Source organism: Phoca vitulina, unplaced genomic scaffold (assembly GCF_004348235.1).
Source record: "Phoca vitulina isolate PV1807 unplaced genomic scaffold, GSC_HSeal_1.0 scaffold8, whole genome shotgun sequence".
NCBI lineage: Eukaryota > Metazoa > Chordata > Mammalia > Carnivora > Phocidae > Phoca > Phoca vitulina.
In genome coordinates, this window is record NW_022589711.1 from 59,827,929 (window position 1) to 59,850,878 (window position 22,950).

The following is a 22,950-nucleotide window of genomic DNA, read 5'->3' on the forward strand; positions in this document are numbered from 1 at the left end:
TTCACATCTTCGAACGGATTTTCTGTTCATACAGCATCACCCATTAAAATAATGCAGCACTCCTTGGCTGCCTCTTTCTCCCTCACTGCCCGCCAGCCCCCTCCCACCCCACACAGATCCTTCTGGGTTTCTTTTCTCTCTACCCTTGCTCCTTGGTGATCCCATCCATTGCCTTTAGTACCTGATTTCTATTTCTAGTCTAGATTCTGGGCTCCAAACTTGAGTGTCTCCACTCAAATGTGTCACATCAGCCTTAAGCTGAGCACGTGTGAAATGGAATATCCAAATGGAATATCCAGATGAGCCGCTGAATGGATGGGACTTGAAGGCCCCAGAGGCCAGAATCCTCCTCCTTCTCACCAGCGGGCCCAGCCCAACAAGTGACATGTCAGGAACAGTCAGTGGGCTTTTGTCACTGTAGAAATCGTCTGTGGATGTGTTTTCCCTACTCTTGAGAGTCCTGAGGCCTCTTGAGGGTGGAGACCCCATCCTGCACACCTCCAGTTCCCTTGAAGAACCTCCCACAATGCCTTGCACAGAGTAAGTGCGTATTAACTGCCGGTCAAGTTGAATTTTTGCTGAACGCTTCCCACATTCATCAAATGCTCAAACTTTCATTCCAAGAAGCTTCGCCCACAGTACAAAGGCCCCTGTGTACTTCTCCCTCGAAGCCATCAAGGCCCCAAAGTGGACACTGGAGGCACACTAGCCTCTTTCCTGCAGCTCTCGCCTCTGTGGTTTGGCAGCCTTCGGCACCCTCCCTCAATTCCAGGCCCTCGGCGGTTGGGTGAAACCATTGTCAGTCTGCCCCGAACTGGAAGCTGAAGGGGACTGACGCACACAGAGGCCCTCACCCGCAGGCCATTCTCAGAACCCATCTTGTTCCTTTCTCTTCTCCTCTGCCCTGGGGAGCCACCCCCCCCCCTTAGTGGTCATCTCCTTCCACATCAACACACGAGGGCTTCTCTGATGTGCTCATCTTACCCTCACTGGGGGCCCCACAGGGGAGGGGACAATCTTAGAGGCAGGCCCTGTTTGCTGGGACCCTCCTTGGCCCAGCAGAGCTGATAGTGGGAGCCTCACTGGGGGAGGGGGTGGGAGGGAGGCTGGCACGGGTTTCCCCTCCATGCTGCCCGGGCTCAGACAACCCCAGTGACAGTGCCTCGGTACCACTCCGTGACGGTGGATCGCTCAGCATTTCTTCTCCCCTCCCCACCTGCAGATCTGACATAGGCTTCAACCTACACCCCCACCCCCACCCCACACACACACTGGGCCCTACGGGGCTCTGCGCAAGTTCCCAGGGGCTGCCTCTCACTTCACCTCCTTCTACTCAGGTCGACAGGTCGCCATAGCCAAATGGAGTGAATGAGGGGCATTTGTGTAGGGACAATCTGGAGTGTTGTCTGGTTGTTGCTTGGAGTTTAAAAGACAGCAGGCACCAGCTTGCCAGAGCTATCTAAACTGAGCAAAAGGACTTGGGTCCTGGGATGGGGTGGTACAGAGGAGAAGACAATTATAGAGCAGGGAAATGTTCAGAAAATAGTTATTGGCTATGGTACGGGGGCTACGTGCCTGGCCCAGACGCAGTCATTCATGTTAGAAATGTACTTAAAATTAAGTTTGGTTGTGCTGATAGAATATCATTCTCTGTGTCCCTTTTCTTAATAGTTAATAATTACTAAGTGCTCATTGTAGAGTATTTGTGGTTCAAATCCCACTCAAACCAATTCTAAAGGACAGTTATAAGCCTGCCTGGGATTTTTATTGAGTATTACTTAAAATAAGTGGACCATTAATTAAGAGTTAGGAATAGTTTTGTTATACTGAGATTTTTCTTATAACAGCATTTCCAAAAGGCCAGTTCTAAAGTCCTTGATAAGTCATATGATCTGAAACAACATACATTTTATGAATCAGTCTTGGTTGGTCTGACAGGATAAAGCCCAATATCAACACCTATTTGACCCTGCAGGTATAGGGCTAAGGAATACTGGGAAGAGAGAGCAATATCTCTGAGAGATATGTTTATATCATATCAGATAAATAAACTGTCTCAGGAGGAAAGGGGTTGATAGAATAATGGGATATCTGCTGAGTAGATACAGATAAGAATGGGTCTGCAAAAGAGGTACATAGGTGGGGAAAGCAGTGTGTCTGTTCTCAATGTTTTTTTGATTTTTTAAATTTATTTTATACATGTATATTTTACCTTTGGGAATCTTTTTTTGCAATAGATTTCTCTTTGTTTGCATGAAGTGGAAGCCTATTTGCAGTTTCAATTTTTTTTTTCTTTGCCAAAAATTATTGAGTTACTTGGATATTCCTATTGGAGTTAGTAACAGTACTGCCCTTTCCCATGAGTTGAAGTAATAATGGTTTTCCTATCAGCCATATTCCAGGAATCTCCTTGGTGTATCAGAAGTCTCCCACAGGATGTCTTCTGTTGGATTGCCAACGTGCCTATGCACCGTGGCTCTGAGATTTGAGGCAGATCACCTCGAATCCTACACATAAACAGATGATGGCCTGAGCCAGCCCTTTTTCTCTAACCTGCTTACCTGTGTCCTCACTGCGTAGCCCTGTTGTTTATGGAGCCATGCTACTGAGTCAGAATATTGGGGCCCTATTACAGTGGACTGATCTTCACCCTTGGCACGTCAGTTCCCCTGTCACTGGTTTTAGAGCTGGAGGGCTTGGACTTGGTGGCAGCGCCTCACCAGCATTGGACCTCAATCAAGTCACTTGATGCTCTGAGTCCCAATTTCCTCTTCTGTGAAATAAGAATAACAATCAGTACCTACTCTTGCTCAGAGAATTGGTGTCCGTTCCTTAACTCTACCATTCATCCATTCGATAAACATTTATTGAGAATTTACCTACTTATAAGGCAGGTGGACCAGGATAAATAAAACAGGACATATGCCCTGGAGGAGCTCTTTGTCAGGTGTTGAATGGATCCAGGAAGGTAATACACACATTAAGAAAACAACTCTACTTCACACCTACTAGGCGGGCTATCATTTTAAAAAATGGAAAAATGATCAAGTGTTGACAAGGATGTGGAGAAATTAGAACCTGGTGCATTGCTGGTGGGAATGTTAAGTGGTATAGTCACTCTGGAAAACAGTGTGGTCGTTTTTCAAAAAGTTGAAAATGGAATTATTATATGACCCAGCATTTCTACTTCTGGGTATATACCTCAAAGAATTGAAAGCAGAGACTCAAACAGAGATTTGCACACCAATGTTCATGGCAGCATTATTCACAAGAGCCAAAGGTGAAAGCAACCCAAGCATGCATCTACAGATGACAGGAAATGCAAAATGTAGTATGTGCAAACAACTGAAGATATTCAGCCTTAAACAGGAATGAAACTCTGTCACACGCTACAACACAGATGAACTTTGAAACACTGTGCTAAGTGAGAAAAGCCAGACATAAAAGGACAGATGTCGTATGATCCCATGTAAACGAGGCACTTAGAATAGGCCAACTCTTAGAGACAGAAAGTGGAATAGAGGTGACCATGGACTGGGGGGAGTGGGAGAGGAATGGAGAGCTGGTGTTTAATATCCAGAGTTTCAGTTTGAGATGACTGAAAAGGTCTGGTGATGGCTGCACAACATTGTGAATTTACTTAATGCTACTGAATCGTACACTTAAATGGTAGATTTGATGTTATATATATTTTACGATTAAAAAAAACCTTTATAATCTCTAAAATGCTATACAAATGCAGGATGGTTAACTTGAGTTAGCATTCATGAGATTGGGTTTATATCAATCCCTCTTTTAAGAAGTGCAGTATGATGGGCACCTGGGTGGCTCAGTCATTAAGCGTCTGCCTTCGGCTCAGGTCATGATCCCAGAGTCCTGGGATCGAGCCCTGCATCCGGCTCCCTGCTCCGGGGCGGGAAGCCTGCTTCTCCCTCTCCCTCTGCCCTCGCTTGTGTTCCCTCTCTTGCTGTGTCTCTCTCTGTCAAATAAATAAAATCTTTAAAAAATAAATAAATAAAAAATAAAAAATAAAAAGTGCGGTATGCGTGAAATTACTTTTTCACTATTTATTACGTGATATTGAAGAACAAGCATCCATCCAGATAAACTTTAATAATTATTTATGCCCCATTCTCTTCCAAAAAGAATTTGAGGTAGTTTACTCTAAAAACATCAGAGTAATGAATGAGGTCAGATCCCATTGACATAGACAAAATATAGAACCTGAGATACAAAAGAAGAAGAGAGAGAACAGATAGCACGTCCGCAACAGAGCAAAAGTCTCACCTGTGGGCCTTCCAAGAGCCAGGGAAGGGTTTCGGTTTCTATTCATCAGACCTTTTCTTAATGCTTAAAATATCATTGGTTCAACATGATCATTGTGCAAGTCTGTAGTGTTCGCGTTGCTACCACTTACAGCTCTGAGAATTGATTGTGTAATTAGAGAACACCTAATCGAAACAGAAGAAGGATGTAGAACCAAGAACATCTTTTCTTAAGTCCGAGCCCTCAGGGCCTATTCTGTGCTTAAGGAAACAGGCTCCTGGAGAGTTGCCTGCCCTGCTGGCCAAATACATCTCCTGCCCCTTCCCCTGGGCTCCTGCATCGAGTCCACACTGTAGCCTGTAGGATGAGCATCTCCTCCATCTGGGGTCCCCCCTGCCTCCCTGGCTCCCCATCCAGCCCCCGCCCCAGCAGCGTGGTTCCTGCCAGGCCCATGTGTGGCCAGAACTCCCAGACCCTGCTCATGTTTCCTTCTTCTTGGAACACCCCGCTGTCTTGCTGGCCAAGCCCTCACCCCTTCCAGACGACAGTTCAGATCTCACCTTCTCCGGAACATCTCCAGTGCATGCTGATTTCCCTCTCCTTGCTGTCCCGGTGCACTCTTCAGTTACACATTAGCGATTTAGTTCATTGAGGATGTGAAGGAATAGAAAGTCTTGTGAGAAATGAAGAGCAAGTTGTGATTACGCCAAAGACCACATCATACATTTTATTAGAAATGGTAATATATTTAGGAAATGATCATTGAGAGCCAGCACGGATACTCAGTCTTATCGAATTTGGTCTTTTGACACATAAAGAAATGAGCACCCTGGGAAAGAAAATGACTTGCTCAAGGTCACCCTGTATATTGGAGGTAGAAATAGACTTGAAAACCTAATGCCCTGAAACCCAGTATTTTTACAATATCATACTAGTTTCATTTTAATTTGTGTTTTATTTAGTAATCAGGAAATAGGACTTTGGATGCATTCCAAACACAGGCAGAGAGGGGCAGTGTAACAGTGCGAAGAACATTGGCTTTGCTAAAGGCAGGCATCTTTGGCAAGTCATTTTGAGGCTCTGGACCTCTTATTTTTTCATCTGCAAAATAAGGATGAATTGAATGGTCTTTAAGGTTATATTTGCTTCTGGCATTTTATGAACCTACTGGACTGTTGGCCCAGTCCCACCAAATAATTTATGAGTACTGGTAGAGCATACATGTCCCGCTTCTACTTTCTCCTCTACACTGTTCCCCTCAGCCTGGAACATACTTCTTTCAAATGTTTTCCCTTGCTTCCTTTCTTTTTTAAACTCAGCTTAAACTTCACTCAACTCAAAATTGACAGTGTGTCCTGCTACCCTTGGCTTAATTTCAGCCCCTCCTCTGCACCTAACTTCTCTGACTTCCTGGTACCTTATCACACTGTATTGGAGTCATTGATTTTTCTTGTCTCTGCCACTGGACTGTGAACTAAGGCCTAGGATTATGATGCATTTCTTGAGCCCAGGTGGCTAAAATGGTGCCTATAAACAGTAAATATTTGGTAAATGGATCTAATGGTTTTTGCCTGGGAAGTAAGGACAAGACTATGGTACCAATTTCATTCAAAGCTGTTAGAAAGAGTTTTCATGGAAAAGGGCGACTTGGAACTGAGTTTTCAAGAATGATTAGAATTTGAAAGGGAGTGTAGAATAATAACACTGGTCTAAAAAAGTAAAGGCGGGGGGGGGGGGGAGGGAAGGAGGTGGCTAAAAGGAATGGGTCGGATCAGTGTTACTTGTTTGAACAGCAGAACATCTGCATTAGGTTGTCTGGGGTGCTTGTGCAAATTATAGATTCCACCTGTAATTCCCACCTGTTACTCCCTTTCTGGATCTGTCAGCCTGGATTTACCTTTAGGAAAAGCTCCCCAGATAGATTCTTTTTTTTTTTTTTTTTTTTAAGATTTTATTTATTTATTTGACAGAGAGAGACACAGCGAGAGAGGGAACACAGGTAGGAGGAGTGGGAGGGAGAGAAGCAGGCCTCCCGCCGAGCAGGGAGCCCGATGCGGGGCTGATCCCAGGACCCCAGGATCATGACCTGAGCCAAAGGCAGACGCTTAACGACTGAGCCCCCAGGCATCCCTCCCCAGGTAGATTCTTATCACATGAACGGAGAGTCTTGAAATTCTGGAAGGGAATGTTGGCAATTGTGGGCAACTGGAAGCTATTTTAAGTTTCTAAAGAGGGAGAATGATGGTATGATGGAAATGGAGCTTTAGGAAGGGCATAGACTAGTGGTCTGCAAAATAGATTGGTGGGAGGGAGCCCTCAGAGGCCAGGGGAGCTGCCAGGAGTGCACCAAAGTATTCAAGATGAGAGGAGGGGAGAGTTTGCTTTCTCCTGGCCGCGCTGGAGATGGAGAATAAACAGTGACTCCAAGAGGCATGTTGAGAAATGAAATGATGAGGCTTGGCTACAGACAGGTTATATAAGCAGTAATGGTAGGGAAGAGTTTGAAATGACAACTGTGCTTTAGGGTTCCAGGAAATGGCAGTTCCACGGATACACATGCTTCTTTTGTCTAAGGAGTTCTGTTTCCACCTGAGGTGGTTGCGGTGTCTGGGAGGCACCTAGTTGGTGAGTGTCTCAACTATTGGCAACATGGGCTTGAGTATAACCAAAGGTCTGGGAGGAACATAACGATGTAGGAGGGTCAATAGCACGAGAGGAGAGGAAAGAAGGAAGCTGAAAACCTGAGCTCAGAGTTGTGGGAGCAGCAACATTGGACAGGAAGAGGACGATGAAACAAGGAAGGAATAGGGAAGAAGCAGAGAGGTGGGTGGTGAATGAGGGTTGAATAATAAAGAGAAACCAAAGGGAGACAAAGGCTTAAGAAGGTGAGTATCCATTATGTCAGATGTGCTAGTGTTTAAGAAGGAAAAGAACAGTCCTTTGAACTTGGCAAAAAGGATTTTAGATGAAAACTAACTGTTAAGAAGTGAAAATCTATAATACTTTCTGATGTGTGTGTTGTGATCTATCATACCAGGAGTAAATAAAAACTCTTCATGGCAAATTGTGTTGACAATTAATGAGCAAAAAATAAAAATATACTTCAGACAGGCTGGTTTCCAAAAGGATACTCTTCTATTAGAGAGCTAGGAAATGGGGAGGGGAGACGGAAGGGATTAGGATGCATAGACAAAGAAGAAACATCAAAATCTTAACATGTATGTATGTTAATGATCTTGCTTACAAAATAGGGTTGCATCAGGTTTTATTTTTTATTTTTTTAAAAGATTTTATTAATTTATGTGAGAGAGAGCAGCGCGCGCGCGCGCGCGGGCGCGCGCGCGAGCAAGAGAGCATGCAAAAGTGGGGGGTGAGGGGAGGGGAGGGACAGAGGGAGAAGCAGGCTTTCCACTGAGCAGGGAGCCTGATGCGGGGCTTGATCCTAAGACCCTGGGATCATGACCTGAGCTGAAGGCACAGGTTTAACCAGCTAAGCCACCCAGGCATCCTGCATTCAGTTTTTTTTTTTTAATTTAATTTTATTATGTTAGTCACCATACATTACATCATTAGTTTTTGATGTAGCGTTCCATGATTCATTGTTTGCGTATAACACCCAGTGCTCCATGCAATACGTGCCCTCCTTAATACCCATCACCCGGCTAAACCATCCCCCCACCCCCCTCCCCTCTGAAACTCTCAGTTTGTTTCTCAGAGTCCATAGTCTCTCATGGTTCATCTCCCCCTCCAGTTTCCCCCTCTTCATTTTTCCCTTCCTACTATCTTTTTTTTTAACAAATAATGTATTATTTGTTTCAGAGGTACAGGTCTGTGATTCATCAGTCTTACACAATTCACAGCGCTCACCATAGCACATACCCTCCCCAATGTCCATCACCCAGCCACCCCATCCCTCCCATCCCCCACCACTCCAGCAACCCTCAGTTTGTTTCCTGAGATTAAGAGTCTCTTATAGTTTGTCTCCCTCTCTGGTTTCATCTTGTTTCATTTTTCCCTCCCTTCCCCTATGTTCCTCTGTCTTGTTTCTCAAATTCCTTGTATCAATGAGATCATATGATACTCGTCTTTCTCTGATTGACTTATTTTGCTTAGCATAATACCCTCTACTTCCATCCACGTCATTGCAAATGGCAAGATTTCATTTTTTTTTTTTGATGGCTGCATAATATTCTATTGTATATATATACCACATGTTCTTTATCCATTCATCTGTTGATGGACATCTTGACTCTTTCCATAGTTTGGCTATTGTGGACATTGCTGCTATAAACATTGGGGTGCACGTACCCCTTCAGATCACTACATTTGTATCTTTGGGGTAAATACCCAGTAGTGCAATTGCTGGGTCGTAGGGTAGCTCTATTTTCAACTTTTTGAGGAACCTCCATACTGTTTTCCAGAGTGGCTGCACCAGCTTGCATTCCCACCAACAGTGTAGGAGGGTTCCCCTTTCTCCGCATCCCCGCCAACATCTGTCATTTCCTGACTTGTTAATTTTAGCCATTCTGACTGGTGTGAGGTGGTATCTCATTGAGGTTTTGATTTGGATTTCCCTGATGCCGAGCGATATTGAACACTTTTTCATGTGTCTGTTGGCCATTTGGATGTCTTCTTTGGAAAAATGTCTGTTCATGTCTTCTGCCCATTTCTTGATTGGATTCTTTGTTCTTTTGGTGTTGAGTTTGATGAGTTCTTTATAGATTTTGGATACTAGCCCTTTATCTGATATGTCATTTGCAAATATCTTCTCCCATTCTGTCAGTTGTCTTTTGGTTTTGTTGACTGTTTCCTTTGCTTTGCAAAAGCTTTTTATCTTGATGAAGTCCCAATAGTTCATTTTTGCCCTTGCTTCCCTTGCCTTTGGCGATGTTTCTAGGAAGAAGTTGCTGCGGCTGAGGTCGAAGAGGTTGCTGCCTGTGTTCTCCGCTAGTATTTTGATGGATTCCTGTCTCACATTTCGGTCTTTCATCCATTTTGAGTTTATTTTTGTGTGTGGTGTAAGGAAATGGTCCAGTTTCATTCTTCTGTATGTGGCTGTCCAATTTTCCCAACACCATTTGTTGAAGAGACTGTCTTTTTTCCATTGGACATTCTTTCCATGCATTCAGTTTTTAAAAGAGGTTCCATTCTTGCCCCTTTGTTATGGTGTCATCTGAAAAAACAAAACAAAACATGGGATGTCATAGAGAATACAACCAGATATCCAAAGCTCTGCTTTTATGCTACCATGAAATACGGCTTAAGAGAAGAAACAGTTCCTTAAAACACATTACCCCTCCGTTTCCTCCTTAATGACCTCCGGGTTGGGAGGTGGGGGGGGGGGGAGATCCACTTTCCAGTGTAAAACAAAGTGACAGAATGTACACTAGTGTAGAGTTCATCGCTGCAGGTTGATCTGGCATGGTCCACTCCATTTGGTGCTCTAAGTACAGTACTCTACCTATGGATAGATATCCATCAGGACATAAATTGCTCTAGGTGTTCAAAGGTGTTTACATTACTTGAGTACTTTCCATGTTTTCTGTTCTTCATCTACATTATATATACTTGATGGCTTGAGATGTTAAATCCTTGATAGCCTTTTCTACAAACAAAGTTATGTGCTTTGGAATAATAAAAAAGGCAATCATCAGAAAGAAGCATACATTTTCTCCCATTTAATAATGTTATTTAAAAAAAAACTAAGAAAAGAATGGAAAAAAAAAAAAGAATGGCTTAACAGTGGTGTGAAGGAGATTTAAAAAAAGAATCTGAACTGAAACCTAGGTGGATGGTGTACAGGGGACTTCCTATCATTGGAGTTGTACCCATTGCACTTGAACAAGTAAAATGAAGTGGTTGGATGAGATCTCTAGACTGTTTCCAAACTATAAACTGGGACATGACCTGACAAGGGATTTTTTTTTCCTTCTGAGTTGTGAATATTTTCTTGTGTCAGATTCCTAAAAACTCCTAAGAGTCTCTAAGTTCTTACATAACTGTTGGGTAATAATACTGATTTCTACCCACCACCTAGTTATTTTTGTCTTCTGACTTCAGCTAATTGTCAATATGTCCTTAAACAGATTCACCAAGTTGCTTAAGCCCAGCACTTCATAAGGACTTAAAAGGCTGGCTGTACTCTGGTTTTCTATGAATACTTAACTGCGGCTATGGTCCTACTTGATACCACAGCTCATAGAAATAGATTGGTACTGAGGCCCCTATTTCCTTTTGACATAGCAATTGTCATTTTGGGATGATTATAAAAAGCAGAACCTCTTAGTGACTTTGTAGCTAAGTGTGATCTTAAAGTAGCTTTTTGATAGTCTATATACTTCTTGAATTGTATCTTCTGTCAGTGACCATCCTTTACCAGTCTTGTCTAATAATAAGTGTTTATAAAGAGATGCAAAGAAGACATACAAATGGCCAGCAGACACATGAAGAAATGCTCAACATCACTGGGCATCAGGGAAATACAAATCAAAACCACAATGAGATACCACCTCACACCAGTCAGAATGGCTAAAATTAACAACTCTGGAAACAACAGATGTTGGTGAGGATATGGAGAAAGGGGAACCCTCTTACACTGTTGGTGGGAGTGCAACCTGGTGCAGCCACTCTGGAAAACAGTATGGAGTTTCCTCAAAAAAGTTAAAAATAGAGCTACCTTATGACCCAGCAATTGCACTACTAGATATTTATCCAAAAGATACAAACATAGTGATTCGAAGGGGCACATGCACCCAATGCTTATAGCAACAATGTCCACAATAGCCAAACTATGGAAAGAGCCCAGATGTCCATCAACAGACGAATGGATAAAGAAGATGTGAGATATATATATAATGAAATATTACTCAGCCATCAATAAGAATGAAATCTTGCCATTTACAATGACATGGATAGAAGTAGAGGGTATTATGCTAAGTGAAATAAATCAGTCAGAGAAAGATAATTATCAGATTATTTCACTCATATGTAGAATTTAAGAAACAAAACAGATGAACATAGGGGAAGAGAAGGAAAAATAAAATAAGATGAAAACAGAGAGGAAGGCAAACCATAAGAGTCACTGAACTCTAGGAAAGGTTGTTAAGTGGAGGTGGGAGGGGGAAGGGATAATTGGGTGATGGGCTTTAAGGAGGGCACTTGATGTAATGAGCATTGGTGTTATATGCAACTGATGAATCACTAAATTCTACTTCTGAAACTAATTTAAAAAAAAGAAAAAAATAGATACAAAAATTGTTATTTTTAAGAAAAGATAATTGTTGAGCTATAAAATATGTAAGTTGTAGGTTTTATTTATATCTCTCATATGGGGTTTATATGCCATAACCTCCAATAACATTCATTTTAAAATGTCATATAAACCATTTTTTAAATTATAAAACTGGTAAGTTTTTTAAATCACAGATTGTAGAAGGTCATAGAGTAAAATGTAAAAATTCTGCTTCCCTGTTTTCTAGCCTTCAGTACAACTCTCCAAAAGCAATCACTGTTAACAGGTCTTAAGTTTCTTTGCATGAATTTTTGAAGCATACACAATTTTACGTATATATGTACACACACTCATTTTTACATAGTCATACTATGTAAACTGTTCTTCATCTTGGTTTTTTTTTTAAGATTTATTTATTTATTTTGGAGAGAAAGAGGGGGGAAGAGAGAGAACAAAGTGGGGGGAGGGGCAGAGGGAGAGGGAGAAGACTCCCCACGGAGCAGGGAGCCTGATGTGGGGCTCCATCCCAGGACCCCAGGATCATGACCTGAGCTGAAGGCAGACGCTTAACCAACTGAACCACCCATGTGCCCCATCTTGGTGTTTTTTTTTTTTTTTAATTCACTTAAAATACCAAGACTGTGTCATACTAGCATGACTCAGCTTCATTCTCTTTTAAAACTGCATGGTATTTCATTATATGTATGTGTGTACCATTATTTATTGATAAGCATATAAGTAATTTCCAATTTATATCTGGTAGTTGTGGAAGTGCAAATAATTACAGATAATGGACATTCTTAGAAATGAAATTACTGATCCAAGGGGTTTCAAATTTTTAAAATTTTGAAGAGATATTTCCAAGTTATCTTGCACATAGTTACACTGCTTTCAGTATTATCTGAGACTGTTTCCACAGTCTTATCAGTCTTCTTTTGAGATTTGAAATTTCTGCCATTCTAGTAGTTGAAAATTGTTACTTCTTTTTATTATGCCTTTATTGGATTAGCATGCATTGGGCATTTTTTTTCATAAGACAAATAGTCGTTTTTATATATGTGTGAATTTCCTGTATTTTGTCCTTTGATTATTTTCCCTTGCCATATCCATTTTATGAAGAGAAAAAGAAACCCTTTACTAGGATAGACTACCATTTATTTATGTATTTTTCTAATTTTTTTAGTTCAGCTTTATAATTTTTATTTAATTATTTTTATTTTAATTCCAGTGTAGTTAACATACAGTGTTATATTAGTTTCAGATGTAGAATATAGTGATTCAGCAATTCTATACATTACTCAGTGCTCATCATGGTAAGTGTACTCTTAATCCCCTTCATCTATTTCATCCATCCTCCCACCCACCTCCCCTCTGGTAACCATCAGTTTGTTCTCTATAGTTAAGAGTCTGTTTTTGGTTTGTCTCTTTTTGTTGTTGTTCATTTATTTTGTTTCTTAAATTCCACCTATGAGTGAAATCACATGGTATTTGTCTTTCTGTGACTGACTTATTTCCCTTACCTTTATACTCTCTAGATCCATCCGTGTTGTTGCAAATGGCAAGATTTCATTTTATGACTGAGCAATATCCCACTGTAGACCTATACCACCTCTTCTTTATCCATTCATCTATTGATGGATACTTGGACTGCTTCCATAATTTGGCGATTGTAAATAATACTGCAATAAACATAGGTTTGCATATATCTTTTTGAATTAGTGTTTTTGTATTCTTTGGGTAAAAACCTAGTAGTGGAATTACTAGAATTCTACTTTTAATTTTTTGAGGAACCTCTATACTGTTTCTCACACTGGCTGCACCAGTTTGCATTCCCGCAAACAGTGCACAAGGGTTCTTTTTTCTTCACATCCTCACCAACACTTGTTGTTTCTTGTCTTTTTGATTTTAGCCATTCTGACAGGTGTGAGGTGATATCTCATTGTAGTTTTGATTTGTAGTTCCCTGACGATGAGTGATGTTGAGCATCTTTTCATGTGTCTGTTGGTCATCTGTATGTCTTCTTTGGAGAAATGTCTGTTCATGTCTTCTGCCCATTTTTAATTGGATTATTTGGGATTTTTTTTGGTGTTGAGTTGTATAAGTTCTTTATGTATTTTGGATACTAACCCTTTATCAGATATGTCATTTACAAATATCTTCTCCCATTCCATAGGTTGTCTTTTAGTTCTGTTGATTGTTTGCTATGCAGAAGCTTTTTATTTTGATGTAGTCCCAATAATTTATCTTTTATTTTATTTCCCTTGCCTCAGGAGACATATTTAGAAAAATGTTGCTATGGCCAATGTCAGAGAAATTACTGGGATAGGTTACCTTTTAATAGATAACCTACCAACAGTTCTCAGGAAACCATAAATGTATGTATTCCACACATGATCACCTGTACAAACACTAACTCACTTAGAGGCCTAAAAGAAAGCCCAAAAGAAAAAGTGTCTGAGAAGAGAAAGAAAACAGTCTATCTGGAGATAGATGTGGGGACTGGCCTCACGCTTTCTATTACTTTTCTATTGCTATAAAAAATATGACCATTAACTTAACAGCTCCGTTTCCTGTGATGGAAGTCCAGGCACAGCATGACTGGCTTTTTACTCAGGTCCCACAGAGCTAAAATAAAGTTGGTCAACTGTGCTCAGTATTCTCTTCTAAGTTGATCTGGTTGTGGCAGAATTCAGTTCCTTGTAACTGTAGGACTAAAGTCCTGGTTTCCTTGCTGCTTATTAACTGGGGGCCACTCTCAGCATCTAGAGGCAGCCTATGTTCCTTATCACAGAGCCTCTCCCATCTCCAGAGTCAGCCAAGGACAGCTTCCCTTGTGTTAAAACTTTCTCATGCTTCCAATCTTTCTGACTTCCAGACCTAGATCTGAGGAGCTCATGAGACTAGAAAGCCCAACCAGGTAATCTACCTATCTTAGGGTCAACTGATTTGGAACAAAACAGAATGGCAAAGACCTTCCACAGTAGCACCTAATTAGTGTTCAGTTAATTAACTGGGAGGAGGTGTATGTATGCAAGGGGTCAGGAATCTGGGGGGTCATCATAGCATTCTGCCCACCACAACCCCCACCTGCCTTCCTCAAGGGAAGCAGACAGAAGTCATGTCTGTTGGCTGAGGACACCAATCCTACTGAAACATTAGATGCCAGAGAAAGGGAGCAGGACAGGAATCCATCTAACCTCATGCACAACAAAGTCCCACCCATGCGGGTCAAACATCTTGATATGAGCAATGAAACAGCAGAAAGCTGCAGAGAAAATCTCAGAAACCACACATACAATGTAAGGGTCGGGCAGGCCTTCCTGACCAAGGATCCAAACCTGGCATTTCTGACTCCACAATCTCTGCCTTCTTGACCCCTACACTGTGACCCACCAGAGGACAGGTCATTCATTGGCTGTACAAATAGATTTTGAGTCCTCTGACCTTACTGTTTCTTCTTATGCCAGTGTGATCAGAGTGTGCTTTTGTGAGTTGTTGGCCTTGGGTGTTCAGTAGAACAGAATGAACTGACCGCAACCTAAGTAGGTAAGCCACTAAGGGGAACCGTAGTGATGAGCATTATTCTAAAAGAATTCTAAAAACCCTCTCTCCCCTCCCTCCATCTCTTTCTCTTTCATATTCCCACCTGCTGCTGTGATTCAGGCGCATCATACATGACCTGCTTGAGACGGAAGAGATTTATATAAAAGAGATTAAGAGCATAATTGATGTAAGTAGACTGGGGTAGTGGACATTAAGCATGTATTCAAATTAGAGAAGTTCTGTTGCACAAAGAGACTTAAAATAGTTGCCGTATGTCTCTAGAATTTCCACCAAGAGTTCAGGTCTTATAATATCACAAGTATCTTTCCAATAGGAATAAAACATTCTTAGGACTAGTGATCCGTGTAACTAAATAACTTCCAAAGGATTGTATCAATTCATACTGATTTTAGCAGGGCCCAGTATGTTCACCCTATGGTTGCCAACAATGGACACGATAATTTGAATATTTTTGATAATTTAATAAGGGAGAATTGTTTGAAGTAGGATTTTTTGCTTGAGAGTGAAAATTTGAATTTTTCCTATTTTCCTAAGAAAATAATCTGAGAAATAAATGATCTGTACAAAGTTATAATAGAATTTTTATAATAAAATATCAGAAGAAAATAAAATCTCCAATAAAAAAAGGGGATGTTAATAAAGTCTGATATTCATGCTGAATGAAATATTATTCAACTGTTACAAAATATTTTGAATAATATGTAGCAATGTTGAAAAATGCTTATAAGATTAAACTAAAAACAGTATTAAATAAGCTTTTAAAAAGTCACGAAGGAAATATAATAAAACAGTAGTAATTGCATTTGGTTGTAAAATGAGAGATAAGTTTTTTGCTTTCACACTTGACTTGTATAACATAAACGTTTAAAAAATATATTTGTTCTTTCTATAAAGTGCCATTTTATTATCACTGCCATTTAAATTTAACCACCTTCTTCTGAAGATGGACACATGAAGGGAATAATATATATCAAAAGAAAGCATTTGATGAAATGGTTTTCAGGAAATAAGTGTGCCATATTTCCCAGTTATTAAAGTTTTGGTCCCTAGAGTAGCTAATTCAGATCATCTCTTGAATGTTCTTATCTGTAAAACCTACCTTGTTTTCACCTTTGCAGGGATATATCACTCCAATGGATTTTATTTGGCTGAAGCATCTGATTCCAGATGTTCTTCAGAATAACAAGGAGTTTCTCTTTGGGAATATTAGAGAACTTTATGAATTTCACAACAGGTATATCATAATTCAAACTATCAGGAAAAATGGAAAGTAAAAGAAAAATGGAAATCAGACTGATGGGATTTGGAGATGAACATGTGTAGAGATTGCCAGGCTTAAGCAAGTAGTCCAGAGTCAGTGGACTTGGTTGGGATGGGATGGGATGAGAAGGAGGGGAGAAGTGCCACAGATCTCTGAGGGAGAAGGGGAAAGGCATCAATGGAGCATGTAGCAGGTGTCAGGCATGAATGTTATATTTTTTGTGTGTTCCTTTGCTTATTTATCTATTCATGTATCTGCCTTTATTGAGGACCTGTTCTGTGTCAGGCACTGTGTTCAGCGTTGGGAATACAAAGATCACCAAGACACACGTCCACATACCTACTATCATCAAGTAGTGCTGGGAGCTAGGGTGTTGGAAAATGCTAACTGGTCAGACAAGTTGTCCTTTTAGCCCAGGGCTGCTTGGGTGTTGAGTTCTAGAGAATTAGAGGAGGAAGGGACTTTGGAGATCATCTTCCAAGCCTTTCATTTCACAGATGAACCTGCAGCTCGTTTCCTCTCTTTACTCAGTATAACAGCCCCAAATCACACATGTAATTGATGGGAAAGAAGAGACTCCTTGGTGAATTGACCCACAATTGTTTCCCAACCCCGTCTCTTGTCCATTGGTCAGACACACAACTGAAATGGAAATCCCATTTCTGCTACCTTCCCTGGAGAAGTTATTCAGCCTCTTCCATGCCTTGGGTTTCACATTTATGAGACCCTACCTTACTAGGTTTGGTGGAGGATTAAATGAGATATTGTTTATGAAGTACTTAGCTTATGCCTGGCTTGCCTCAAGCCCTCAGTGATATTAGCAGTAGACACAGCAACAGCAGTTCATGTTCATGTGATTCTCATGTAGCAGGGAGCATCAGCGCATCTTGTCAGTCTACAGCTAGTGCCTAGAATTATCAGGACAAGCTGTGGTTGGCTTCAAGGAATCCTAGTAATGTCACAGAATGTTTTTTTCTTCCAAATCGGTATGTTGAAGATGAGTCAAGAGCAATAAAGCCTGGAAAACAGCATTTTTCTGAGCACCTCTTAAAATCTTATGTGATTTTACTTAAGAAAAAACCTTATGTATTTTAACCTCATCCATGTAAAAAATCAAAACGTGATTATACTTTTCCTTCCCTAGGACTTTTCTAAAAGAATTAGAAAAGTGCACCGAAAACCCTGAACTTCTGGCACGCTGCTTTCTCAAGAGAGTAAGTCTCTGCTCCCAGTAGCTCAGGATAACCATGGGATTAAAGTTAGCCCTTAATTTTCTGTGTGAGGGGCGAGGGCAAATGGGAACACCAAAGGTCTGAAAAATTACACATACCTTTTGAGTGCAAAGCAGGAGTCCTTTGTAATATGTCACCCAGCGTGAGATGAGGCCAGTTTGACTAGGCTCATATGACAGATGGGAGCAACTTACAAGCTTGGCCTCCTGCAAAGCCCAGTGACATGGAGGACTGGCCCCCCCAAAACAGATGATCCTCCTCTGAGTGACTAAGCTAACTGGTTTTTTTTTTTGTTTCTTTTTTTTTTTGAGCCGAAGGCAGCCGCCTAATGACTGAGCCACCCAGGCACCCAAGCTAACTGTTTTCGAACAAGAATCACACAGCAGGCTGAAATTCCTCACTAAAGTTGTATTAACACTCTCAAGAGAAGAAGTACTGATGCTAAACTAAAAGTCTCAGAAAATGTCTTTTCTTCCATTTTATTTATTTACAGCATAGAGGATTGTTAGAATATGTTAAATCTGTGGTTCCTCTTTTTTTTTTTTTACTTTTCAGTTTGGAATTTATTTATTTTTTAAGATTTTATTTATTTATTTGACAGAGAGAGAGAGAGAGTGCAAGCAGGGGAAGCGGCAGGCAGAGGGAGAGGGCGAAGCAGGCTCCCTGCTGGGCAGGGAACCCAGACACGGTGCAGGTTCGATCCCAGCACCCTGGGATCATGACCTTAAGCCGAAGGCAGACACTTATCTGACTGAGCCACGAGGCACCCCTTTATTTTTTATTCTTAATGAAAATATAACTTTGGAGCATATTCCAAAGCTTATTTTTTAAAATTTTATTTAAATTCAATTAATTAACATATAGTATATTATTAGTTCCAGAGGTAGAGTCAGTGTCTATGGTCCCTCTTCTGCTTAGTACCCCATTTATGATTTCCTGCCCTACACCACCATCTCTGACTGCTTCCCCTTCTCCGTGCGCAGACCTCTTCCTTCTTGCCCTCTCTGCACCCCTGCTTTGGGCAGTGAATAGGCTGTTTGGGCCTATTGAGTCGGTACAGAGACATGTATTACCTAGCACCGCTCCCCACCAAGCACTTTCTTCCCTTGGGAGGACTATGCAGAGGATCCTCGTGCCCTGGACTTTCTAAGTCTTTTGCATTTCTCCTCTCTCTCTCAACTAGCTCTTCTTTTCATTCTCTTTCTTCTTTTTCTTTTTGTGAGCCTGAGACAACAGATGAAACAACTTAAACATTTTAAACAACCCAAATTAAGGCTGATAAGTCTAAGAGCAGTATGTGTGATAAACTGAGAGCAAGCAAACACAAATCCCCAGGTTTTAAGGCATTTGACATAATGGAGAAACAGAGCCTTCAACCCTCAGAACTCATGCCAGCTTAGAAAGCCTTTTCCACAGCCTGTATGGGCTTTTCCACCACAACCTCATCATAGGTTTTTAATCAAGTGCCAAAATTCAAGGTACACTGAAAACTATGTTGTATTTAATCTAATTAATTTCCTTTTTGAATTACTTTATAGCATTTTTCGTGTTTTGTACTACTTTTTAATTTTGCACTCATCAAACCACCCATGTGAAGTCTAGTTTCAGAGCTTAGAAATATTTTATAATTGCTTATGTCAGTATTGCAAAGACTTATTTAAATTGTTGGATGAGAAAAGGACCGAACTCCTGTGGGGAAAAAATGGATATGATAAAAAAAAAAAAAATTGTCCAAGTGTAAGGCAATGGTTAGGGAATTGCTGACAAAACATCTTTTCCTAGAAGAATTCCTCACCTAAAGTTTTGCAAAGCCTTCTATAGTCCCCCATGTTGGGAGAAACCCGAGAAATCATTACTCCAGACCTGCATATAAACACTGCATATAATCCTATGTGATTTATGATGTTGGAGACATAGTACAGGTAATAAATTGTTCTCCATTGTAAAATTATTAGTCTGGGGCAGATGGAGTAATTAAAAACCATGATTAGGTAATCTTTGAGGCTCCTTGAGGGAACTGGCTGTTGCTGTGTATTTGTTAGCCAATGAGGTGGGCCCCTCACCCATTATCTACTACGACCGTTGACCTTTTCTCAATAATATTTGCAGAATTCCATTACTCATGAAAATGAGTTTTGAAATATTGCTCTGGCCAAATGTTTTAATCAGACTCTATAGTCTGCAGAATCCAGGAAGATTCTGCCCCAGAGACCAGGCTCTACGTAGAATAATATTTGTCAGTAGTCTACTTTGAGTTCCATTAGCTCTGAGATGTGACAAGGCAAAATGGGAAGAGCCCTGGGACTCAGGAAATGTAACTTCTTGCTAAGTTGAGCCACTTGCTATCTGCGTGACCTCTTGCTTAAACCCCCGGAGTCTCACTTCCCTCCTCCATACAATATGTAAAGTCGTTGTGGAAATCTAGTAAAATAGTGTATGCAGAAGGGTTTTACAAAGTAAAAAATGCCTTGTCAATAGCTACCATATATTGGGTGCTCCGTATGTATTGGGCATTTGTTGAGAAGTTTCTATACATCGTCTCATTTAATCTCACAGTAGTCCTAGTTGACTGCTGTTGTGAACCCAGTTAATAGATGAGAAAACTGAAGTATAGGGAGGTTAAGTAACTGAACTTGGGCCATTTGGTTTGGAACTGACAAAGCCAAGAACTGAACCTGGACCATCCACCACCAGAGCCCACCATCCTAAATGCATAAACGATCATATCTGAATAGGAGCTTTTGGTAGCATTTATTTTTTTAGCCTCCTGATTTATTCTATAAGCAGGTGAAGATAGTTGGGCACTTCCATATGTTGCTGGTCAGTGTGTATCCTTTCTTTAAGGAACTTTGGATTGAAGAGCAAATGTAGGTCAACGGTCATGTTTTGGTGCTTGAAGGCCTATGGTATTCTGCATTGCTCAAAGCGTAGACATAGTACCAAGGAGTGAGGGTTTGAGGAGCACACGTTTCAGCTCAGCATCCCTCGAGAGAACCATGCGCCTCTGGTGCTGGGAAAGTTTGGGGAAAGGTGGCTGACTGTTGAGGATGTTTCACTGGGTGGGAGGATCTCCTCCAACTTTTATATAATCTTCTGGTGGTTAGTGTTGAAAGCCCTGAAACCTTGAATTCTTTTAGGAGCTAAAGGCCGATGTTTTTGTGCTCTGACAGACCCAATGTGGGTGAGATGCCACATCAATTTGTAGTATTTTATAAGCCTGGCCTGCGGTACGGCAGGAGTGTTGCCTGTGTGTGGGTGGCTCTGCTGTGGAAGCTGTTGCGTTTAACAAGTATACTTAGCACAGTGCCTGGCACATCAAAGTCACACAGGAGATAGTTCTTGAATGAATAAATAATGAACATATTGTTAAGCTCTGAGTTATTATTCTAGTTCCTTAACCTGTCTGAAGAACATTTCTCAAGAGCCATCTCCCTTCCTTCCACAAGCAGAAATGGAAAGAAATAGACATAGTTGAAGCTGTGAGGAAAACAGTGACCTATGTCCACATGAAGGCCATCAAGAGTTGGCCTGAGAGGGGCGCCTGGGTGGCTCAGTTGTTAAGCGTCTGCCTTCGGCTCAGGTCATGGTCCCAGGGCCCCAGGATCGAGCCCCGCATCGGGCTCCCTGCTCCGCAGGAAGCCTTCTTCTCCCTCTCCCACTCCCCTGCTTGTGTTCCCTCTCTCGCTATCTCTCTCTCTCTGTCAAAAAATAAATAAAAACTTAAAAAAAAAAAAAAAAGAGTTGGCCCGAGAAAGATAGGGACATGGAAATCCACCAGGATGTAGCCCCGTGGGCTTCCCCACTCCTCCCACCCCCAGACAGCACAGGCTCTGTGACCAGCATAGCTGGAGTGGTCCAGGTGCGTGTGACGGAGTGGATGAAGCTGGCAAGCTGACTCCATAGGCTGGGACCAACCTCTCCGGGGTACTGGTGGGTATGTGCCCACCTCTCATGGTCTTTGATGCAATGAGAAATAGGTCACACAGCACTTGGAATCCGTCTTGATCTCTAGCTCTGAGATAGTCATATAATGTTTCCTGTCTTGGAGTCTGGTGCTGTAGGTGGAAAGGGATGTCTGAGGCAGAGCCTGCTGCTTTGGGGGTTGCCCAAAGGACTTAGAGCTGGGTTGTTTTCTCCAAGCTGCCACATTTTCCTTTTGGGGTGTTTCTATCTTTTGGTTGTCTCTTGGTTTATTTTCTGCAGTTGGCATCACGATGATCAAAATAGGAAGATAGGGAGAGAGAGAGGAGGGGCCATCAGCTACCAGCACCTTTTCTGTCAATTTTGTCCCTCACTGCAGAGCTACTCTGGGGAGACAGTGATGTCCTGGATAAAGAGCAGAGGAGGAAGGATGAAGATTAAAACCTGCTCCTGTTCATGAATTTACCGATTTATCAGAATCCTGTAGTTGTTTCCACAGCACTCTGTTCGTATCTGTGTTTAGTACTTACAGTTGTTTAGAACCCTCTATTTACCTTCCCCTCACACAGTCACCCCAACATGAGGTTATCGTGCATCCCCAGTTCTTGACACTGTGAAAAGACTCAGGCTTATTGAATATTTGAATGAATAAACAGTATCATCCTGTCCACTTACTGAAAAATGCTACCTGATTAATTTGTTCCAATTCTTTTCCCACTCAGAAAGAAGATCTTCAAATATATTTTAAATACCATAAGAATCTGCCCCGAGCTAGGGCAATCTGGCAAGAATGTCAAGACTGCACCTTCTTTGGGGTAACGTTGAGATCACAAAGTCTCGCACAAATGGTTTTCCCTGGACAATGTTTATGTGTGCCAAGTCTTTAAAGAAATCAGAAGTATGAACGAGGCAGGGGAATCTGGCATTTGAATTTATGTTTATTAAAAGTCTCTCCTATTTTGAGATGACACGTTGGAAGTTTTGATGCGGCCCTGGGTCTCTATGGGACAGGCCTGTGAGGAGCAGCTCTAGCCTGGTGAGCAAACCAGAGTCCTCATCTAGGATGGGGAATTTTTAAAAGGAATTAAATCCAAAAGGCCACATTCTGGGGCTCCTTGGAATGATATTAGTGAGTCATCATGCAACTTCTAGACTCAAAATGACCTGAATAGACACAACTCAAAGACAAGCTGCCCTTTTCAGGATTTGAGGTACCCCACTGTCTTCCAGTGGACTTGCTTTCTAAAAGAAGTAAATGGTCCTGCTCCCCTAGCTGCATCTAGAATTACTAGCCCAGCCATCCTCTTTCCCCTTTCTCTCGTTTGACACATTGTTCCTAAGGCACCCAGACTCAGTAACATTACTAAGTTGGTCAACACAGCTGTACCTCTTCCCCCCAAGAACCAACCCCCCCCCCCCCCCCCCCCCCCCCCCCCCCACCACCGTCTATCCACCTTCTCTCTTACCACAACTGC

The 22,950-nt window shown here is 41.5% G+C and overlaps 1 protein-coding gene across 4 annotated transcripts in view; it reads left to right on the forward strand.

Annotated features, from left to right (window-relative positions):
• MCF2L2 (MCF.2 cell line derived transforming sequence-like 2) overlaps positions 1–22,950 on the forward strand; it is a 233,695-nt gene that overhangs the window by 159,359 nt on the left and 51,386 nt on the right. For all 4 annotated transcript variants that reach the window (XM_032407086.1, XM_032407087.1, XM_032407088.1 and 1 more), the window contains exons 16-19: positions 15,161–15,227; positions 16,180–16,295; positions 17,467–17,536; positions 22,198–22,290. In XM_032407086.1, the coding sequence (XP_032262977.1) occupies positions 15,161–15,227; positions 16,180–16,295; positions 17,467–17,536; positions 22,198–22,290 (346 nt within the window). The remainder of the gene's footprint in view (positions 1–15,160; positions 15,228–16,179; positions 16,296–17,466; positions 17,537–22,197; positions 22,291–22,950) is intronic.